Source organism: Trichogramma pretiosum, unplaced genomic scaffold (assembly GCF_000599845.2).
Source record: "Trichogramma pretiosum strain Unisexual culture from Peru unplaced genomic scaffold, Tpre_2.0 scaffold44, whole genome shotgun sequence".
Classification (NCBI taxonomy): Eukaryota; Metazoa; Arthropoda; class Insecta; order Hymenoptera; family Trichogrammatidae; genus Trichogramma; species Trichogramma pretiosum.
This window is the reverse complement of record NW_019641632.1, coordinates 1-22,150: the sequence shown is the minus strand read 5'-3', so window position 1 is coordinate 22,150 and position 22,150 is coordinate 1. Positions and strand designations below refer to the sequence as shown.

Genomic DNA, 22,150 nt, shown 5'->3' with positions numbered 1-22,150 from the left:
ACACGAGGCTCTATACTGTTGGATCAGTCCCGTCGCCTTGAACTTGGCTAATATTCGCTCGAGAAACTACAGTAGTATTTTGCGTATCGATCGGCCGAGACTTTGCAGAATCTCAGTTGTAAAAAGTAACCAATCCGGCCTATCTAGAGAGATTCTTGAGCTCGAGCCGTGTAGGAGCCGCGAGCAAAACCAGTTTCGACGCTTAACGACCAGAGACGGATGTGTAATATCGCGGCATGTGTCGAGTACCGAGTGTATGTGTACTCTCTCGATATACGCATACATTATTATTACGGTACTACACTTTGGCGCGCTGATTCGTTATTTATATTTATTTGAAATTCTTTTTTTCATTCGCCTTCGTCTATATGTACAAGGGAGACGTATAAAATTGCGACGTCGAATCGCTTGGAAGGCGTCTTCGTATATATTGGCACGAGGCGATCGAGTCGCGGAAAGTCACGTGAGCAGCAGTGAGAGAGCCTCGAGGAGCGATTTGCAGTCCCATGTGGCCGTGCGTGCATCCGAGTGCTCTGCACTGCATCGACCGATCGTCGCTCGGACTCGACTCGACTCGCGGTTACTCACACCGGACGTAACCGGTTATGTATTCAGCACTCGACCCGAGACAGGTTAATACGCACCCAGCGTAAACTGCGCCCGACTAGGTCTCTCTCTCTCTATATACATCTATGTATGCATCGGCCAACTGATTGCGTATTTACACTGCAGCAATGCAGCTTTTCGACTTCAAAACAATCTCAACCTTTGTCCCTATTCAATCGGCGCAGCTGCTGCTTTGGTTTTAGAATATTCTCAATCCGAGCTAGTCGATGAAATCTCTCGCTGATTCTTTAATTCATTCGGCTATTCCGAATGCACATCGCAATCGAAACATTTTTCAACTAATCTTGTTGCACTTGCTATACAATTATGAACTTTGCCGGAAAATAATATCAATCGCGTAAATTAAAGTGCATGGAAATATTGCTCGTGTATCAAATTATAAAGAAAACTCATCAAATCAGCGCTCGTTAAATTTTTATTCAAAGATTAACCTTTTTAGTTTAATACTCTAAAGGACATTGAATACTTTTATTGGCTATTTTTGAAACGAGTGAATTAATTATTGACATAATAAAGAATATCCACTCGTTTGGCATAATCGAAAAATTCGTTTATCGATAATTCAATTACTATTTCAATTTCACTACCAACTTATTGAATTGGATAATTTTCTTATCAATATCATTTTTGGGTCAATGAATGAAAAAATGTGATTCTCAATTTTATTAAATGTCAGCTGATGTGATTCAATTTGATTTAGCAGCTTCATAAATTGGTTGCTGGCTAGTTTTACACATAAATTCAAAGCAAGTAACTCAAAGCAGGATTAGAATTAGTTTTTGTGCAATTAGCACTTTGGATCGAAGTTGTACCAAGGCTTCTTCGTCAAAGTTAAACGCAAAACGTGTATTTGCCGTAGGTTGCATGATTTCTAAACTTGAGATACTTTTATGCTCGAGAATGCGGTAAGTCGATAATTTCTCTGAATATTTAAATAATATATAAAAGACGATTTCAACAGCATACTGTACTATGAAGCAAACGCAGTTTTTTTTCTTCGCAAAAGACATGTAGACGCTCTCGAGCTAATGAGGTAAGCAGTTATGTGATTTGAAATTTTTGAAATTCTCCGCGACAGGCGATCGTTTATTCATCGCGAACAAAATTTAAATCACGCAAAGCATCGTAATCGTTTCGGATCGGAAGTGTGGAGAAAATTGCTTTGACATTCAGAACTGGTACGAATACAGCAGCTGCGCGAAGACAAATAGAGGGATCGATTGCATTGGATAAATCGAGGAATCAAGACAGTCGATCGACACGCGACATTAGCCGATGCAAGATAGGTGTTGCGCGTCAAAAAGTCTTTGGAGCGCGAGATAAATAAAAGTCTGGCTTTGGTCGGATGGAATCGGCGCGGCACTCGGCAGTAGGTCGGCGTGCAGCAGCGGCAACTTCGCGGCAAGGCCATCATCGCGCGTATCATATATACCTACACAAGCGTAGGCTCGAAAAACATCAATAAACGCGCAGCGGCGCCAGCGATATATAGCTATATGGCCGCAGCAACCCCTTGTTCGCAGACCATGCGGAATCACCTTAGCCCACTTTTCTGACCTTTTGCCACATATATTTCGCTGCTACGCGTCCGTTGCATATACACCTTGCAACTCCACATTTTTCGTATATATATTCAAGTGCCAGAATCAAGATGACTTACATATTAGGTCGTGCACGCGTGGACACGACAATTAGGGTGAACGTGCCAGTTTTCTACCACTTGAGAAAATTTCTCAATTTGCTCGCTAATAAAAATTACCCATAACGTTACATTTTTTCTAAATATACTTTTTGCTGAAATTTTTCAAGAAAGTATTGAACAATAACAAAAAAATAAAACGTTACACTTTTCGACTACCCTATTGAAAATGAACTTAGAATTCGGTTATATTTTTATTTTCGAGAACTGAAAGCATTGTAAATGAACATACGTATATTGAAATGTATATACAGAATTTTTCGCCTATTTTAAACATTGAATTACAATTTTTAAATAAAAATTATTGAGGTTTGTTTCAGGCGTTGGAAAACTGAATGGGCTTTTTTTATCGAATAACCCAGTCTCAGATCAAGGCGATTCATTCGAAAAAAAAGATTTGATAATTTATAAGTTATGAATTTTCTCTGAAAATATGATATTCAAAATAGGGGAGAAAATGTTAATGCATGAAAAAAACAGAGGGTGGAGGTTTGTCGGTAACTAGAGCATTTATCCTGTGTAAACAGTTTCTCTCGTAAAATTCTAATGTACGTAAAATTTTCAACGGCTCGAACGCCACAGTATAGATATACCAATGATTCGATCCATTCGTCAAAGGTGAGTTACCTCGCGACGATTGCTGCGCTCGTCAATGATGAAGCAACAGTTCGTGTAAATTAGCTTAATTGTGTGATTTAACGTATTAGATAGTCGTCACTCGAATATATACGAATTTTATATTACGTTTATTCAGCAATGAAAAGGGAGTTCCACCTGATAGGAGCGAGTAGCGATACTCTATAGGGTGTAAATCCTATGGCAAATATATATACGTGTTTATATATGTGTGTGCGTGCGCGCTGCGCTATGTTATATACGAGGAATCGAGCGTAAGACTCGGAAGACGCGGAGGTGAGGGGCTGACGGGCGAACTCGCTCCGCAAGTGGAAGGGATACTCTGCGCGTGCGACTATATCGTCGGCAATGGCATGCCAAGCATGGGCACGCATACACACACACATACATAGCTCTATACCTATGTATATTATTATTACGCGAGCGAGTGTGTGTGTGTGTGTGTGTGTCTCTCTCTCTCGCTCTCCGTGTGTGTATTATAGGCTACTCGAGAGCAGACGCTGCAGAAGCTTGGCAGTTCGGCACTGGCTCTCGGTGCTCGCTCGCGCAGTCCCAAGTCCGAGCCGACGCGCTGCGCTGCAAGTATAATACGCGGCTCACCTATATAACAGCACAACGCACACGCGCTCCGATCGACCCTCGCGTGCAAACTTGAATTTATCGGCGTCGATCCTTCAACGACTTTATAGGGTAGCTCGTGTCGTCATCGCTGGACGTACACCACTTGTTCCGAGGAAACTGCTTTAAAGCTCTCGTTTCGCGGACGCCTTCGATTCTACGGTATAAGAGTGATTTTTGTCGAAATTTTGGCAACTCGAAACCCGAGGAGTCGCTCACGCAGGGTGGCGTTGTCTTAGTAGCGAAACAGTGCGCAGTGACAGCGAGAAAGTGCCGAAGATAGATCCGGAGCAGGCTTAGACATTAGCCGAAGATTAGCGTGTCTGTGCGTGGCCGTGCGTGTTTGTGCCCGAGCAATAATGCCCCTGCACACGTGAGAGAAAAAGGAGCACAATAAAAGGAAGAAGAAGAAGTAGTAGAAGGAAGGAGCGTGCGAGCGAGCTGCGAGGGAGCGAGGCAGAAAAAAAGCGAGATGAGTCCGTGAGAGCTGACAGGAGCAACTTTGTTATTGGCCGTGCAGCCGCCGCACTGTGCTCCTCTCTTTTACTCCTGTATATACACTGTGTATGTTTCAGCTATATATGCGTGCGCGTGTATGCGTATTGCTCGCTGGCTGCACCTGCGCCTGCGATTCAATTTCAGACTCGCCGAGTTCTCACGCTCCTGCACGACTCGAGCCTCCGTCGAACTGGGGACGCTGCTGCTGTGAGAGAGAAAGAGAGACACGTGCTCGCCCGATAGCTGCACAGCATCGCGCACAATAGCTCTCGAAGGAAGAGGACGAGCAGAGGAGAAGTTCTATGCTCTTTCGGGAGAGCATCCACGGTCTCGTACTCGAGCGCAGCGGTACAAAAGCAGCTCGAGCACACCAGCCAGTGTCCGCAGCAATGGCCTTCGAATGAAAGAGGAAGGTCGTCGCGTAGCCGATAAATCGAGGCCTAGAATAGACCAGCATAAAGGGCATAAAGGGAATAGGAAAAACAATAAAGCAGCAGCCTCTCGAGCGATAGCAGCAGCATCAGTACAGCTATAAGCGCGCGCAACTGCCAGACTCGCATACGCTGTACGGAGTATACGGAGCATCTAGCATCGGATTCGTGATTATAGCAGCGACGCGCCAGCGAGCGAGAGAGAAAGAGAGAGAGAGAGAGAGAGCTTGCGGATCGATATAGCAGCTGCAGCGCTCCGATATGACAGTGGCACGGCCGCGACGAGCTTGATCGTCACACAGGCCAACCGACCAGACGGCACAGCAGCAGCAGCAGCAGCAGTGCAGCGCAGTGCAACGTCAACGCCAGAATATCCGAGGGCTGCATGCGTGCGCTGCCAAAGTGCCAAGTTCGTTCTTCGTGCTGTATATTATCCTAGCTTTGTTTGAATCGTGTGTGCGTGCGTGTGAGTGTGCGCGCGAGTGTCGAGTGAGAATCGTCGAGTGGTATATAGTGTGCACCGAGTCGATCATTGGAGCGATCAGCGCCACATAATTATTGCCGTTGGTGCTCTCTTGGATTTGGTTGCAATTAACAACAAGAAAAAACACACACAAAAGCCATCATGTGCGCCGACGTAGCTCTGTCGCCTAATCTAGCGAGAATTTCAGGTAACTCTTACGCCAGCTACTGTACTATTATTGTTTCTCTTCTCGCTGCTCAGTTGTGTTTTCATTGTACTTAATTCGTGCCTATATGTACACCGTGGCTCCGTCGCCACTCGCGCGTAATTATACTCGATTGCGGGCCACACATATGCTCTCGTCGCGTCGAACTATAACGCTTGTTGATGTTGTCGCGCCAGCGTACTCGACCTGTCTCGCCAAATCACACTGCTCGTGTACATAGATCAGTGCCGCTTTCCATCGATGCTCGTGCTACTTTTTGCGCCCGGATGCCCTTTAATCGCATGCAAAAAACTTGCACGCGAATTCGTATTTTCGGACTTGTAACAAATTTACTCGTCAACTTGTTCGAAGGCAATAATCTTCCAGCGAGCTTCGTCCGAGTGCTGTATCGAATTACACCCTCGGCGCAGCGCGACTCGCTTCTCTCCCCAAAGCAACACTTGTCTTCCGACGTCGAGAGCTTATACACACACACAAGTGCTAAAGTAGTTTGGTCGCGCGGAGTCGATTTAAATATATACACACGGACGCATCGTCTCGGGATCGGATGCGGAGACAGGCTTTTGCGCGAAGGCCTATACATGATTTTCCGCAGAAGCAGCAACGGAAGTACCGCGCGAGATTTGGCCTAAAAATAAAACGCGCCGAGGTATTAGAGCCTCGTCTCTCGATGCACAAAGGGTTGAGACCAAAGAGCGAGAGAGAGAGAGAGAGAATCAGACCTCGGCCGACTCTCCGCAATCTGTCTCACTCTCTCTCTCGTCACTTCCGTCCTGATTTGTGTTTGTATACTCACGCAGCGTGTACACTTAGCGTATTATAATACTCACTACGGTCAAAACAAACGTGTATCGATACGGACGCACGCAGCACTGCTTATCCGATCCCTCCGACAAAACGGATTCGTCGCCGTGTTGTCGGAGCCGCCGAGATTATTTTAAACACTATCGAATTTTGATTTCGCCTCCGCGTGACATACTTTGACGCATCATCTCCGCTTTCACGATTTTGCCGATACATTAGTGCCTCCGCTGTTACACGGCTTATCTAAATCATTCAAATTCGATTGTCAAAGTCGTGTATTCGCCAAATACTATACGGACATTACAATCGGATGTCGATGTTTGTTATCTTTAATTCGAAAGCTGCTTATAGACTAGGAAGCTTAGGTCCGTACATCCACCCCGTTGTTATCTATTTAATGCATTAAGCATTAGAGTATTACACGTGATCGGACGTATATTTTCTGTGCATACGTATATATAACAGCACCCATGTACCAAACCGAATAACCAATTGATACTTGGAGCTGCAAATAAAGGTGTATCCGATAAAAAAGGTCAAACACTCTTATCGGTGCTCTTAGCGTGCCTTCGCGGAAACATTCATTAACGAGTACGTTCGACACTCGACGGAAAGAGTACCCAAGTGTCAAATACATTCGATAAATTTCCGAGTAAAAGGACCCTCGTATCGCATTACCCAATACAATTATCTGCGTATACTCTTTTTCGAGTCGAAAATCGCCTACAACGATGTCTGATAATTTTTCAGATTGTCGAGGGGTTCTATCCCTGCGGCTGACGGTCGATCCTCCCCCTGCGAAAAAGTCAAGTCCGACGTCGATCAACAGCAGTAGCAGCGGTGGCGGCGTTGGCTACCTGAATCCCGGATCCCGACAACGTAGCGATTGCACCGAGACCGGCAGCATCGGCTACGGCTCCTCGGAGACGTCGTACTCGTCGCATCCGGGCTATCCGAGCAGCAAACCGCCCACGCAGCCCACCTCGCCCTGCAGCAATTATCAGCCCGTCGTGACGCAACAGATGCCCCCTCAGCAGCAGCGGCGCCGTCGACATTATCACGATTATCAGCAGGTAAATAACATCGAATTTCTTACCTCGACTTTCTAACTTTTTATTTTCACGATAATGTCTTTGAACTTTCGAGCTATTATGTTGAATAATAACAAAGTCGATCGCGATGATGATAGAGAGTCTGCCTATCGTGATCAAATATTTCGTATATTCTTGTGTCGTCAAAAATAGACTTTCGTAATATTTGTATATAAACTTTAGAATATTTGACATAGAGTAGATTAGTATCTAATTATGAATATGCAAACAACAGTCATTAATTTACTTTAGATTATAAAAAGACGAAACAGCCAAATCTATTGTATTGAAATGGGTTTTATTAAATTTTTGTTAGTCGGTTTTTTTAAAGCTAGTATAGAATGCACTAAATAAAACAAAAATAAATGATCAATGTATATTAATTGATTGAATAGAAAATAAGCAGTCCAGTTGGCAGTCCGAGCAGTGCTTCTTCTTCTTCGACTCCGAGTTCCGGAGCTTACGTCGACGTATCATCCTCGGGCGCCCGACTAGCTGCTGCTGGAGGCGGCTCGACCAGTAGTGGCAGTGTTTTCAGGCAACGCAGTGCGGCCGTGCAAAACCGAATCACACCACCACCAGCTACGACGCCGGCCTTGGTCTGTGCTCAGCCCTCGGCTTCGTCTTGGAACGAATCGATTGCCACCGAATCCGAGGAAGGCTATGTGGTTGATTCCAAGAAAGGAAATGCATACTTCAAGGGTCATCTATTGGGCAAGGTAAGTCAGCGCTGTCCAATTTTTTATTATCAAATTCGGTCCATGAATTATGACCCTTCTAAAAATTTTTTAAATATAAGTAGTAGTACTCGTACAGGGTATTATCAGCAGTTAGGCCTGTTCTCAACTATACATTTTTCATCGTCACAACATTTTTAATTTTAAAAACCAGCGAATCTTGACTCAGATTACATGAAATATTGTATACAAATTTTTGAAAGTTTTCATTAATCAATTCAGTAGCTCAAGGCCGTTATCAAATTATTATAAATGATTTTAATTAATTATTGTTGATTATCAATTTTGAATAAGTAAACATTCAATTATACAATGCGCACAAATGTAGAACTAAAAATAAACATTTGACAAAATAGTTCATTGATACAGATTAAAAAGCTCGATGACTCGTACGTTCATGAAAAAAAAACTTTGCAAAATTTAGTTGTGATATTTTTAGTCAACTCGTTATTGTCGGCGGTCTTCAAAATATGGGAAGAATTTCTTGAAGATCCATAGCAGGTAGCTTTACTACATGCTTGACTGGCTTTTGATTGCTGATAAAGTACGAAAATAAAACCCAAATTAAAGCTAGTGGTTGTGAAGCTTCACGGCAATTTAAGATTGGATGAAAGGCAGCAACGCTGAACCTACGGATACACTATGTGCACAAAATATATATTTCTCATTCATGCAGACATTAACTTCGGAGGACATAAAATATTTATTTTTGACCTCTTGGCGAACGTCCCGCGACGGTGTCCGTTCGTAACGCTATAGCGCAGACGAGTATTTCAAAAAAAAAAATTGACGAATCGCCTTGCTCTGACTTTTTCCCTGGCCTCGAAGGGATTGCCAAAATGAAATTACGCATTTTGTACGCATTGAAATTTTTCACGATCTAGAAAATAATTGTTGGCAAATATTCTATGAACATTTTTTCTCAGTTTCCGTCGTTTCTTCATGATAAAAAATAATTGAGTTCAGAGAAAACGAGGTAAATTGATTATAATGAAAATCTATGTGTGACTTATTGGTACAATTAGAATATTATTCCTTTTTGTTTTTTTCTGTTTCATTTATAACATCAGCTAAGTGGGATTTTTTTCGAAGATATCTCCCCTGTCGAAAAAGCCTCTCAGAATTGATTAACTCATTGAATAGTAGCGATGAGTTATTACGAAGCTGGCAGCCGAAATGCGGGCTTTTAGTTGTCGCGGTAGATTTCAAATGTGACTCGCTTGTTTCGTGTGGATGCTAAATTCATAAAATTTCAACGGAGTATTTTCGTACGGGTATTTCCGTTCCATACGTATCGCACAAATAAATATAGATTTCTGGCGGTACTGCATGTGGACGAAAATGAGAGTTGTGCACCATGTTCAGTATTAACCGACGATTAGAGTAATTCAAGGATATTTATATGTAAACATCTTGAAATTCAAATAATTTGTCTCTCTAGATTTGCATTTGAAAGCATTGTTGAACGTTAACTTGAACCCTTGATATGTCCCGCATAATTATCAGTAGTAATGAATCATGCACAAATGGGGTTCTCTTTACGTTAACGCGAAGTTAAGGTGATTTTATTTCAAAAATGTATTACTTAATTTGTTGCAGGGTGGATTCGCAAAAGTGTATCTCATCACCGACATCACAACTAGAAAGCAATACGCGTGCAAAATCATACCAAAGCATCAAATCGTACAAAAAATTCATAAACAAAAGGTAAGGCTGCAAGTTTAGTCATTATTATCATTATTACACAGCACGTGTGTAAACATTGACATTACAAACGTGTTAGCTTTTGCTATAAAATAATTGCATCCGAAAGAAATATTTGTAACGACTTTTGCCTGTTGCTCGACAGATCATTCGCGAGATCATGATTCACAAGCAGCTGAATCACGTAAACGTCGTGCAAATGCATCATTATTTCGAGGATAGTTTGAACGTCTACATGCTGCTGGAAGCCTGCCCGAAAAAGGTATGTATAATAGTTTGATTTTACCAAAATAATCGCTACTTGTTAGAAATAACTTGTACATTTTGATCGCTGTCCGTTGATTGCGAGTATTATTTCCAAATCAGTCGAAAAAATAATAAGAAAGCTAGCTTAGCCCGGATAAACACATATCTTATGCGCAGTATGTTGTAGCACTTTCGAAGTTCCGAGTAATTTGCTGCATTTTTGCCGACACGTGTGCGGACGGTTGATACACTATACAAACAATGAAAGGGAAACCACAAAAAACCTCGTACATGGCTTTTACTATGCAGCCTATACAAGCGCGCGCCGGCTTATGGGCTCGTGCGGTAATAGTCCAGAAACCACTTCCTGACAAAAATCTATATTATCTTCGTATGCAGCTTCGTATGCACTATTATCAAACGCTTTCTTACCTGTATAATCAACTTTTGAAGTATAGTAAAGTATTCTCTTATTCGTGTTATTTTACATTGGAATCACTCGTATTGAGCGGAAGTCGCGTCGAAAACTCGCGGTAATGCTTACCGGTGTCATTCGGTTACACGCTTCCAAAAAAAAATTATTAGTTTTTATTACGGCTGAAAAAATATCAAGAAAATTTTTTTTATCACTATCAAGTAGCCGGAAAAAATTGATGCTCGCGAATTCTTATACGACCTTGGGCCTGCATGCACGGAGCTTGAAAGGCCAAGCGAATAATAGCAGATGATGAAGAAAAGGAAGAAAACGAGGTCGTGCACGGAGTAGATCGCGGTACATGGCTTAATTTGCGCCGAGTTTGCGCTCGTGCGTGCTTCGCGGAGCTATGCAGGCGTTCCTCCGTGCGCTTATCAAGTCTCGCGCAGTGCGTGCGGGGGCAATTCTAATCTTTTCCGAGCGGCAGCAGGCATCGCGCTGGCAACGAAGAACCAGCCTCTGAATTATGCTCGCATTGAATACTCGCGCGAACTGACTACAGCCTACACCTGCTTTGATGAATCCTTTTCTCGATTCCACGCAGGCTCGTTACGGGGAGGGCTGCTTCCGTTAGCCAAGCAATGCCGTATACTCGTCCATCATATACGTGTGCGTAGTTGTGGCTCTAGTGCTGCAGCTATACCTACGTGTTTTATTCCACGGCCAAGTAGCTGATATTTTTATACCTGCGGTCGCCGCTTCTCTGCGCGCGTATATATACGATATAGATAGGTATAAGCAGCTCGGCCTCAAGCGCGCGACGCGACACGCGTGCATTGCCACTCGATCGTCGACGCCTATGACGACTTTTGATCGGCGTCGCGTCTCGTACGTCGTCTCTCTTACATAAGACGACGACGGCGCGAGAAACTTTTTCATCGATGCGATATAGTTAAATAGGACGCAGCTGCCTGTAACGCCGACTCGTACAGCGCCTATAAGTACTGCCCATTACAGGCGAACCACCGCACCGAGTTGAATTTCGCAAATAAAACCCCGTCGAAACTTCTCTATGACCGAGCAAACTTCAATCGACTCAACGTCCGACCAACTTTGGATTAAAATAAATACGAACCGCTTGGCTTGTGTACGTTACACGCCATTAAAGCCCAAAGACTCCGAGACGATATAATATTCATACTCATAGGAGCTGAGTATGTTATTTGTAGGCTATTTAAACAAATTTAAACTCGATGGTATATAACCGCTCGCTTTTGCATACAAAGCTTGCACTTGGCATTCTTCGAGTATTAGCGGGCAGAGTTAGTAATAAACGGAGTAGAAAAAGCTTCAGACGCTTCCTCGTTTCTTTTACTGCTTGAATTATCATACGTATTACGCGCGCGCGCGTGAAACGCTAAGAATAACAAAGAAAATAGGTACTGCAAGTCTGCTGTGTATTATGTACGCGCGCCACCACACGTGTTGGCCGTTACAACTGTCGGCACAACTTGGAGCAAAGATCCCATAAATTTCGATACATTCGTACGTCATAAGCGCTTCTTGAAATATTGTTTATACTCTCTCTCTTTCTATCTCGTATAGCTCGTCGTATTTAAAGCAGGTGATTAACGGCTACGCCAAAAAGTAGCAGCTACGAGCCGGCTAACACTTGCTCCGTTTGACTTTACTTGCAAATGCATTCGCGCGATGCTTATGTGCATGAAAAATACATAAATATCGGTGCATTTTTTTTCATAAATGGTAATCTGCCCTAGACCGATCATTGCAACTGCTGCCAGCTCGGTACTATCGCGCTGCTATAGTTACGAGCGCATGGCTGCACACAACACCGCGCACGCTATAAAGCAGCTAAGACTCCGCTCGCTGCATTACATTGTTGCTCACCTTGTACTTCTATCACTTTGCTAACAATTATGGCGCATCCCTGAACTAATTCCGTTCCTCCACTAAAAATAAGCTTATCGCGGGCGTTTTTTTTGCTCCTCGCTCTTATTTTTGGATCGCTCGATTATTTCGGAGCTTTCCAATCGACAAAATCATCCTGCACGCAAAAGAGTCGCAGAGAGAGATAGAGAGCTTACGAAAGATTTGTAACTATAAATACGACGCGATTGATTCTCGTTCGCGGGCAGATAAATTTCGCCGTTGTTTCGTACTTTTATCTATGCGTTAGTTTTGTTGAAAATAACGGAGCCGTGAGTCACACTCACGCACGTATGCGTCGAATACACATATAGGTATACGCAGCTTAGAAGTCTGCAACGCGCCTCGCGTCGAATAAAGCGCGGATTTGCTTTGTGAGCTGTTCGCAGCTCGACCTATTATGCAATGGGAAAGCGTTTATAAAACAGTGCGTGCACTCGATCGCTCGTTAGGACTGTGAGAATCACTCGATAATATGCCACTGCGCGTGTGCTAAATCTTCTATGCAAATCAAACAAAGTGTGGGCTTTGTAGACATTTTCTATAACTTACTTTTTGTCCAAGTTCGAGACAATAATTAATCCTACCTTATTTCGATTGACTTTTGCACAAGAATCGTAGTGAATAATAATAAAAAATCAGGACAAGCAGTATTTAAACTCAAAAAACTTGGTTTGGTTTGGCTGAAAAATTTGGTTGAAAACCAAATAAATACAAGATTAAACATCTAATCATTTAAATGTCAACGAAATAATGTTTCAGAGTCTGGTTCACGTGCTTAAGTATCGAGGAAAAGTGACAGAGCCGGAGGCTCGTTACTACATGAAACAACTGGTCGACGGCGTCTCGTACATTCATTCGCGCAAAATCATACACAGGGACCTGAAACCGGGCAACATGTTCCTGTCCGAGCGCATGATCGTTAAGATTGGCGACTTTGGCTTGGCTACTCAACCCGATGGACAGCGCCGAGTGTGAGTATATAATCTTTGTCCCACCTTTTGCTTTATGCCCGAGAATCATTAGCACCTCGCGCCTTATATTTCGTCATTTTCAACCGAGCTTCGAGGAATATTTGTTTATTAACTCGCTCGCGAATAAAGAACGGCAGTCATTACTATAGTATCGCGGTTTGTTCAATTCATTGCACCGCTATGTGTGCGCGTATGTGCAACGCGACTCGTGCATTTCTTTTGTTTCGCGTCTACAAATTATGTACGCTGCGCGATTGCGGTGAAACAGGTTTCTTTCTTCCCCGTCAGCTTTATTTAATGGAATTTTCGATTAAAAATCTACGAGAATAACTGGCACAATTTTGTTTTATAAATCCCTAGCACCTTGCTGCTTTCTTTGTTCTCAAAAATAGTTCAACATTTCATGAAATATATTTTAAAACTCCAACTTTGAAAAGAAACCAATATGTTACAATAGAATTCCTGCGAGCTACACGTCTCGTTTTATTGAAAAAAAACACTATGAAAAAGTTATTCAAATCAGTTTCGATACTATAAAATCGATATCGAAGTTCCGCAAGAATGCGTTTGACGCGATTATTCAAGTTGAACTAGCTGCAGAGTGTATAGAGATTGATTAGCTCGATGGAAACTGTATATAATATGAGGCAGCTGCTCGCGCACGTACGCTAGCGAGAGGCTGGGTGATATTAATAAAACTAGTACCTGCATCGCGAGCGGGGGGCTTGCTCGCGTAATTATGACATTGGACGATCCGACGAGCTCTCGATCGCTCGGCACATAATATCATCTTGTGCGCGGCACCTACGCCTGCACTACTCCGCGGAGGTATTTTCTTTTTTCCTCGGCTTCGAGTTGAGACATCGGTGGCTGCAATCGATGACGACAATCCCCCCACAGAAGTGATGTCATGTGTGTATAAACTACATTTCAATGCCCATTGATGGTATTTGCATTCCAGACGTTTATCTATACGCTATACCTGCAGTGCGTGACACGAGCCGTTGCACGTTAGATCGCCGATCCCCCCTTTTCTCTCTCTCTCTCTCTCTCTTTCTTGACTTGCATAATGATCCGGTGCAGCGAAGCAACGAGTTTTCATAACTGTAAGAATCCTCGAGTGCAAATACTGCAATGCGTGTTACAGCTGATACAGATATATGCGGCGCGAATAAAATACAGTCCCGGGTCGTTGGCTCGATGCATCCTTCCGACTCGAGTGCAGATTTTACATTACGAGTCGCAGATTTTTTCTGCATAGTATCGTTGCCTCGTAAATGTGAAAAAGCCATAAAAAATCGCGTCGTTACTCTGTCTCCTGCTGCCCATGCGTTACAGCAACATACCTACATTTTTAATATTGCTTTTTTTTCTCATTAGTTTAAAAACGGTTTTTGTTGCGTATCAAATACATTGCAACCGAGGATCAATCCTCCATTTTAAAAAAAATTTCGAAGAATTTTATAAAGATCATAATGGATAGAAAATGAAATTCATTTTTGATTGCAATATTTTAATAAAGTATAAATTGTTTTCATTTGCGCAGAACAATATGCGGTACACCAAACTTCATAGCGCCGGAAGTGCTGTTCAAGCAGTCCTACAGTTACGAAGCCGACGTCTGGGCATTGGGCTGCAACTTGTACACTCTGCTGGTGGGCCAGCCACCCTTCGACTCTGCCACGCTCAAGGAAACGTACTCGCGCATATGCAACCATCGGTACCGCGAGCTCGACGACACGATAGCCACGAGGGCTGGACAGGATCTCGTTCGCTGGTTGCTCCAGCCCAATCCCCAGCTCAGACCGTCGCTCGAGCTCGTCAAGCAGCATCCGTACCTCAGCCAGGAGTACTCGCCCAGCAGTCTGCCCGACAGCTGCTGCTACACGTCTCCGCGTTTACCCTTCCTCGAGCGACCTTCGATGAGCAACAGCGCCAATTTACACTGCAATGTACGTCACCTGCTGTATCCAAAATTTGTTTACTATAGCAATCCTGTATCGATTATTTCTATTGTTTGTCGTTGACATTGCAGGCCAACGGAGAGCAAAATGGACAAGCTTCGGCCAAAGACGCGAAAAAGAACAAAGGCAGCAGAAAGAAGGTGTCGAGTTGGCTGGCCAGTTGGCGCCTTCCAAAGCTGCCACGCTTTCGACAGCGAATCAGCAGCGTGTTGTGCCTCGAAGCGCGCAAAAAACAAGCAGTCCTCAACGAGGAGGCGCTTGGAGCTCCCAATGTCGCAACCTGCGTCTCTCAGAACTATTTGATGAGCCGAGCTTTGGAGGAATGCTTGGCCAAAAAGGCAGTCCGTTGTAACCCGGCGCCGATTGAGAATTACTCGCCTCTCTTCGTCACCAAGTGGATCGACTATTCCAACAAATGTGGCCTTGCCTTTCAATTGTCCGATAGATCGGTTGGAGCACTCTTCAATGATGGTTCGAAGATGAGCTACACTTACGATAGAAGGTAGCTAACGCAATGCTCTCAAAACACTTATTTTTTTTCTCAAAAATAGGTTTTCATTGATCTTTTATTGATTATTTAGGGGAGTGGAATATGTAAATGTAGATAACGAAGTAACAAAATATAATCGAGAACACAATGTTCCTGCACATTTACAAGAGAAGCTTGATTTACTGCATAACTTTACCGATTATATGGATAAACATCTTACCGAAGGTCAGTTCAATAAATAATTCATCTATACAAATTTTATTTTTCAAGAAACTCGAAAATTCACTTTACATGATTATAATATTCTTACTTTCTTTCAAAAATATAAAAACAAAGTTCAATCAACAAATAATTTTCAACATAAACTTCATTAAATTATTCAACTAATACAATTTTTTTCAAAACTATGTTACAGGAGGTATTGTGTCAGATAATCGAGCTGACGGTCAAAGTGCAGCTCGGCGTGCACTGAAGCATAGCACCGTTCCTCAACTCAATCGGTGGTTGCGGACCAATAAAGTAATCGTGTTAGAACTGAGCCAGCCGCTGCTGCAAATGAATTTCCTCGAAGATCATCGTAAACTCATAGTTTCGCAAGATCCAAACCTCGTATGCGGAGATGGCAACTATCTTGTTACCTATATTGATGGCGAACGTCGCGCTTCTACTTACTGGTTAAATGATTTACGGGATCACGGCTGCTCGGCTGAGCTTCACGAGCGATTACTTTACGTTTACAAAATCGTTAAGGAGTATGCCGATATTGATCTGGAACTTGCAAAAAATTAGTTTGTTTTAGAATGAATTTCGACGCGAAAACCGAACTTCATGCGAAAAATGTAAGACTTTAATAGTTTTTCGAAAATCAAATGCCGTAGTGTTTTATACTGCGGAATTGTACATTTTATGCGATTGACGAACCGTTCATGCTACGCTTCGTCACTTGGCTGCTATTCATTCTTCATGGTGATTATATTCATACCAAATTTAAAATGTGTTAGTCTATTCCAAAGTGTCATGAGAATATTGATTACTTCAATGGAACAGTTCAAGAAAAATTCAGCATTTAATACCATATATATTGAAGAATGTTGTTATTTTTCATTATTTACACTGTTACGATGTGCAAGGCTTTTGGAGCCAATACGATCTCGAATTCATTCATATACCATAGGCAGTCTAATCGAACGAAAAGATCTGGATTTTTTTTCATTGCGAAAAATTCGAGAAAAGTATTTTTTGTAGGTGCATCATTAATAATTTCTAAATTCGCTGGGGATTTTCGCTTTTGTATAAACTTGTTTAAGTCATAATCGAATAATCGTGGCTCGTAAAAATATATTCATATAAATATATAAGCTCATACACTTAATTAAGTTATGTGCTGCGCAATAAATTTAATTGCGAATAGATATATTAAGTTTAGCTCTTACTGTGATTCATACGCATTATAACCGAGTGCCAATAGGTTATATATAAATCATTAAGGCAAATTATTTGCTCGTGCTTCCTTTGTTCATAAGTTTTCGAAAGTCGATTGCTTACTTTTTATAATTTTTGTTATGTATAAAGAATGTTCGAAACATTAGGAATTATTAATCTTCAGTCCAAATTTATATTTGGCACAAACAATAGAAGATAACGGTAACATTTTTTTATTTATAAATTTATAATTTGATTATGTTAATCATTTAACGAAAAAATGGTGGTTGCTATTTTGGGAAAAATTTGTTAAAATTAAAATGTGCGCAAATGTTATAATGATCATTGATTAGGAATATGTTTGCTATTAAAGATTCCAGGAAATGCGTATATTCCAAAAATATTTATAATTTTTCGAAGGATTCTGAGAAGTGATAATTCTATAGTGTAATTCATTATTGCTTAGTATCTTTCATTCAGTGATATCAAAAAATAATTGATTAACTGTGAACATTCGTGCGTTGATATTTGTCCAAAAAATTGACTGCTACAAAAAACGTTTGAATGCAATTCACCAGGACAACGATGTTGTAGTAATGATTGCTTGAACTCGTTGAATGATTATTATTGAAAAAATATATTTTATAAATATTACTCAGAATTAGGTATGAATGATTTTGAAAGATGAAGGTAAAAAACAAATAAATGAGAGAGACATTGAGCTGCGCATATTGCGCACCCTAGTCAAGTGTTTTCTTTAAAGATAACGATAGTGTGAATGTTGATATGAGTGAAAAATAGTGAATTCAATTTGTTAAGTCAAATTATGGGCAGTATACACTGCCATTAGTCTCAAGACTGTATTTATTCTTTTCTCTAAAACTGATGTCTCTTGTGTGCGCTATATAAAAAAAAGTTGCATTACTTTAAGTTTTGCATTGTCAAGTGGCTAGTGATTGATGCCCAATAATTAGAAAAATGTGATCGAAATCAGAGTTTATTTTTTCGTTAATTGTGCTATTTCGAGTTGAAAGTTAATGAATTCATTGTCAATACAGTGTTCAAATATTTTGTTCTGCATAAAATTTTGAATTTCACTTGGACTAATTTTTGTTGTAAAAAAATTGTGATGCGTTTACAACGCTGTAAATGAATGTTGATGAATTTTTGTATGTAAACATGTTATTAACCAGCTAAGCAGAAGCTCAAATTTATTCAATTCCATAATTATTGAGAATAAATTATTTATTGTTACACGATTCTTGTTAGATTTATGGTTATTAAATCATTAAGTGTTCACAAATCGCGGATTCTTGTATTCCATATGATGAAATAAATTAAAGTCAGATTCATTGAATCTTGGTACCAAAATTAAATCATACTTCTATAAACATTTGTATTTATTCACAGTGTAATGTCCCACACATCCATCTTAAATTACGTTGTAATTCATACTTCTTTCTAACGATATTTCTATTCATAAAATTCTTTTCAACGCTCAAATTCTTCAATTCAGCCAGTACAGTACAGAAAGAGTAGGTCTTTTGTAATAGTAATATGAATTGGTATTATTTGAAAGTAATGGTTTCTTATTATTTTTGTTTCTTAACATAAGGCAGGTGCAAATACAATTTTTTGTGAATCCCCCAGCATAAAGTAACATTTTGGTTTTGCTCAGCGGGAGTAAAATGTTACTTTAGGTTGGGGTCGCACAAAAATAAGTTTTTGTTTTGAGTATTATAAATAAATTGCACTTGCATAGATCAAACCTACTGTTATTTTTTAAGTAATGTAGTGGATTCGCTGCGTCATTGTAATAATAAGTATACTGAGTTTCTTATGTCTGTGATTTTATATTTTGTATTTTTTTGTATAAATCCATAAACGCAAACTCAGAGCAACAGCAGTTGAATATTGTAAATTATAAATTATGCAGGTTTTTAGATCTAGTTAGATTAGATATTGTTAAAAAACGAAGTAATCTAGCCTTTATGTTTAAATTAATAAAAAATATAAACTGGTTCAAACTTGACACATTTGATAGTTGCAATTGATTCTATATGAAACTTTAACTTTTCATTTAATATGTGACAAAATTTCGGCTCTTATTATAAATAATTAAGGCCACAGTGATTTTTTGAAAAAAAAAATTAACTCGCTCACTATTGCACTTAGGAGAGTGCTTTTTTTTTAAATCTGCGGAATGATGTCAGCTTTCCATTTTCTAAATTTTTATTCGTATGCGACATTTATTTAATCGTCCAGGTTCATTTGTTTATAAACTTTTTGGAGGGGGTATTTTGCGTTCATTTGTATGCGATAAAATAGCAATAAAATGTTATGGTTGAATAGGGTATTTGCATGAAAAAAAAATCATTGAAATAATTACGTTATAGTAAAATATACGTATCAAAGAATGTGGGAGTAAAAAAATAAACAATTTTGAACAGTCAGGTAATTTTTAATACGAGAATAAAAATCAAAAAAATTCGAAAATTATTTTGAACTCCACAAACGATTTTGATTGGTCCGCATAACTGTGACGTCATACTTATAACCTCAGTCGGCTGCTGTATGTAATTTGTATACCTATATATATGCGTCAACTGATAAGTATGACGTCACGGTCCGCTCGCACAGCTTCGGGCGCTTTCAGCGCGTTTTCGGCCGTTTGAAAAGTTGTATTTTTTGAAACGATAAATTTTTAAGTAAAAACGCAATGAAAAATTAAAAAAAAATATGCATTGATAATTCATATACGTTGATTTAAAAAATATCATTACTTTTTTTTATACAAATACCCTATTTGTTTACAAAAATACAAGTCGTCATCTTTCATTTGAGCTGTCGCTCGATCGTGTCCGTATCATGCCTGTAGTTGCAAGCACAGCTTGAGGGCAGAAAAATATTTTTAATTAACAAATGGAATAACTCGATCAATAATGCACTTAGCAAGGAGAGCTCTCCACGTCCGGGTCACCGAATGCCCTGAAAAATTTTTTGTGATCTCTTAGTACATGATGATGATCCCCCGTACAGTTAGTTTGATCCAATGGGCCCTATAACAATACTTTTACGCATGGTCAAGATTTGAATATTATTCAACGATAATAAATACCATATAATAGCCTATCATGGTATCAGGCTTAAAACAGTCAATTCCAACTAACTGAACAGCATTGTTACTTTGTGTTTTTCAAGTTTTTAAACAGTTATTCAAAAAATAAACACAGTAGCTCAATTGGTATACTATGCAAGTATCAAAGAGCGAACCAATTTGAGCTAAAATTAAAGTACTTTACTATAAGTATTGATGCAAAAGATTGAAATAAAACTTTTGTATTATTAAACTCACTGTTCCTTCTTTTTCATCCATTTTTGACACTTCATTGATTATATTTTAAGTTATTGGGGAAAAGAAAAAGAAGCATAACTGATTGTATCATCGCCAAATCACATTATTTATTTATCTTTATCATTGGCGACTTCCAGCATCATTGATGAGGTAATCTGGCACTTAAAATATAATCAATGAAGTGTCAAAAATGGATGAAAAAGAAGGAACAGTGAGTTTAATAATATAAAAGTTTTATTCCAATCTTTTGCATCAATACTTATAGTAAAGTACTTTAATTTTAGCTCAAATTGGTTCGCTCTTTGAGACTTGCATTGTATACCAATTGAGCTAGAGAATTTATTTTTTGAATAAGTGTTTGAAAATTTGCAAAACACAAAGTAACAATGCTGTTCAGTCAGTTGGAATTGACTGTTTTAAGCCTGATACCATGATAGGCTATTATATGGTATTTATTATCGTTGAATAATATTCAAATCTTGACCATGCGTAAAAGTATTGTTAAATTATTGGATCAAATTAACTATATAGGGGATCATCATCATGTACTAGGAAATCACAAAAAAATTTTCAGGGCATTCGGTGACCCGAACTTGGAGAGCTCTCCTTGTTAGTAGATCAAAGCAGCGATTAGTAGCCTCTGTGTGTCACCTCAATAACCAAAAATAATCAATTTCAAGCATGAAATCGGACATAGTTTTCGTAAAACGAAATCTCAATGCCCCAGATTCAATAATTATTCATATTTTATGGTTTAAGAAAAAGTAAACTAGTTCGCGCCGTTCAATGTAACAAAAAAATTTTCACCATTTTTTCATTTTCTATACTCGAAAAAGCAAACTTCAGGAGAATTAACCATATATACCTGAAAGTGGAAGTTAATCGATAAAATGATTTTGTGAATCGCACACTTTGATTTTACATTTATGTTACATTAATTTTGCAGCGCGGCGATTCGTTATTTGTTATAACAACACTCAATTGAATTCTCCCTCAAGTCCACACACCCTTGCATACAATGTATAATATTTATGTACATTATGAGTTACGGGGGAGCACTTGATGTGCTTGTTTTTTCGCTGCTGCTGCTGCTGCTAGTGCCAATTATAAATAATGAGCACTAACTAAACTGCGAACACTTGTGATGTGAATAATCAAAAACGTGAATTTCACGTGATTTTTAAATGATTTTCGCACGCTTTTGACCTTTTTTAATTTATTAATTTCTATCTGCTACTCAAAAATTCCACTGCTCCTCACTGCTCCTCCACTGCTCCTCCGCCATGGAGGAGCCATTTTTCCTGCTTCTCCACCTTAAATCCACCGGGATACGTGGTAGGTACTTTTATAATAAACAACAAAAAATTTCATCGAAATTTTGTCGATTTTAAATGCTTCTAGCTTGGGCTATATTTATAGGGCGTATTCAAATTGTCACAAATTAGTCCCTTTACCGACCGGCTGATTTGCCTGGAGGAACAACAAACCGCGCTCCCCTATACTTCCCGTGTTAAATTGACTTGTTAAAAGTACTTGTAATTAGTTTATCATTGAGTAAAAAAATTAACAAAAAATTTCTAGAGAAAGCCGAAATCCTCGTGTGTCGAAATATCAAAGCGGTTTTTAATGAAAGTCTTAAGTTTAAAAATGAAAAAATATTAAAATTTCAGTTTTTTTGTCTGAGATATTGTCAATAATCTCTATTAAAATGGTTATTAAAATGCACACCTAGAATTAGATCATTTATCACTTGAAAACTTGATCAAAACGTAACGAATAAAACTCTGAAAATTTTTCACGGTC

The 22,150-nt window shown here is 39.8% G+C and overlaps 1 protein-coding gene across 1 annotated transcript; it reads left to right on the top strand.

Moving 5' to 3' along the window:
• Nucleotides 1-3,491: 3,491 nt before the first annotated feature.
• Nucleotides 3,492-18,373, top strand: LOC106649771 (serine/threonine-protein kinase PLK1-like). Its single transcript, XM_014367375.2, has 10 exons — nucleotides 3,492-5,180; nucleotides 6,753-7,075; nucleotides 7,489-7,812; nucleotides 9,430-9,537; nucleotides 9,680-9,796; nucleotides 12,905-13,116; nucleotides 14,663-15,068; nucleotides 15,152-15,582; nucleotides 15,662-15,795; nucleotides 15,986-18,373. The coding sequence occupies exons 1-10, from the start codon at nucleotides 5,135-5,137 to the stop codon at nucleotides 16,357-16,359; spliced, it is 2,475 nt and encodes an 824-aa protein (XP_014222861.1). The 5' UTR covers nucleotides 3,492-5,134; the 3' UTR covers nucleotides 16,360-18,373.
• Nucleotides 18,374-22,150: the final 3,777 nt, after the last annotated feature.

Coding starts and splice junctions, on each gene's coding strand:
- LOC106649771 (XM_014367375.2), top strand. CDS start 5,135: ATGTGCGCCGACGTAGCTCTGTCGCCTAATCTAGCGAGAATTTCAG. Junction 5,181..6,752: donor TAATCTAGCGAGAATTTCAG/GTAACTCTTACG, acceptor ATAATTTTTCAG/ATTGTCGAGGGGTTCTATCC. Junction 7,076..7,488: donor ATTATCACGATTATCAGCAG/GTAAATAACATC, acceptor TTGATTGAATAG/AAAATAAGCAGTCCAGTTGG.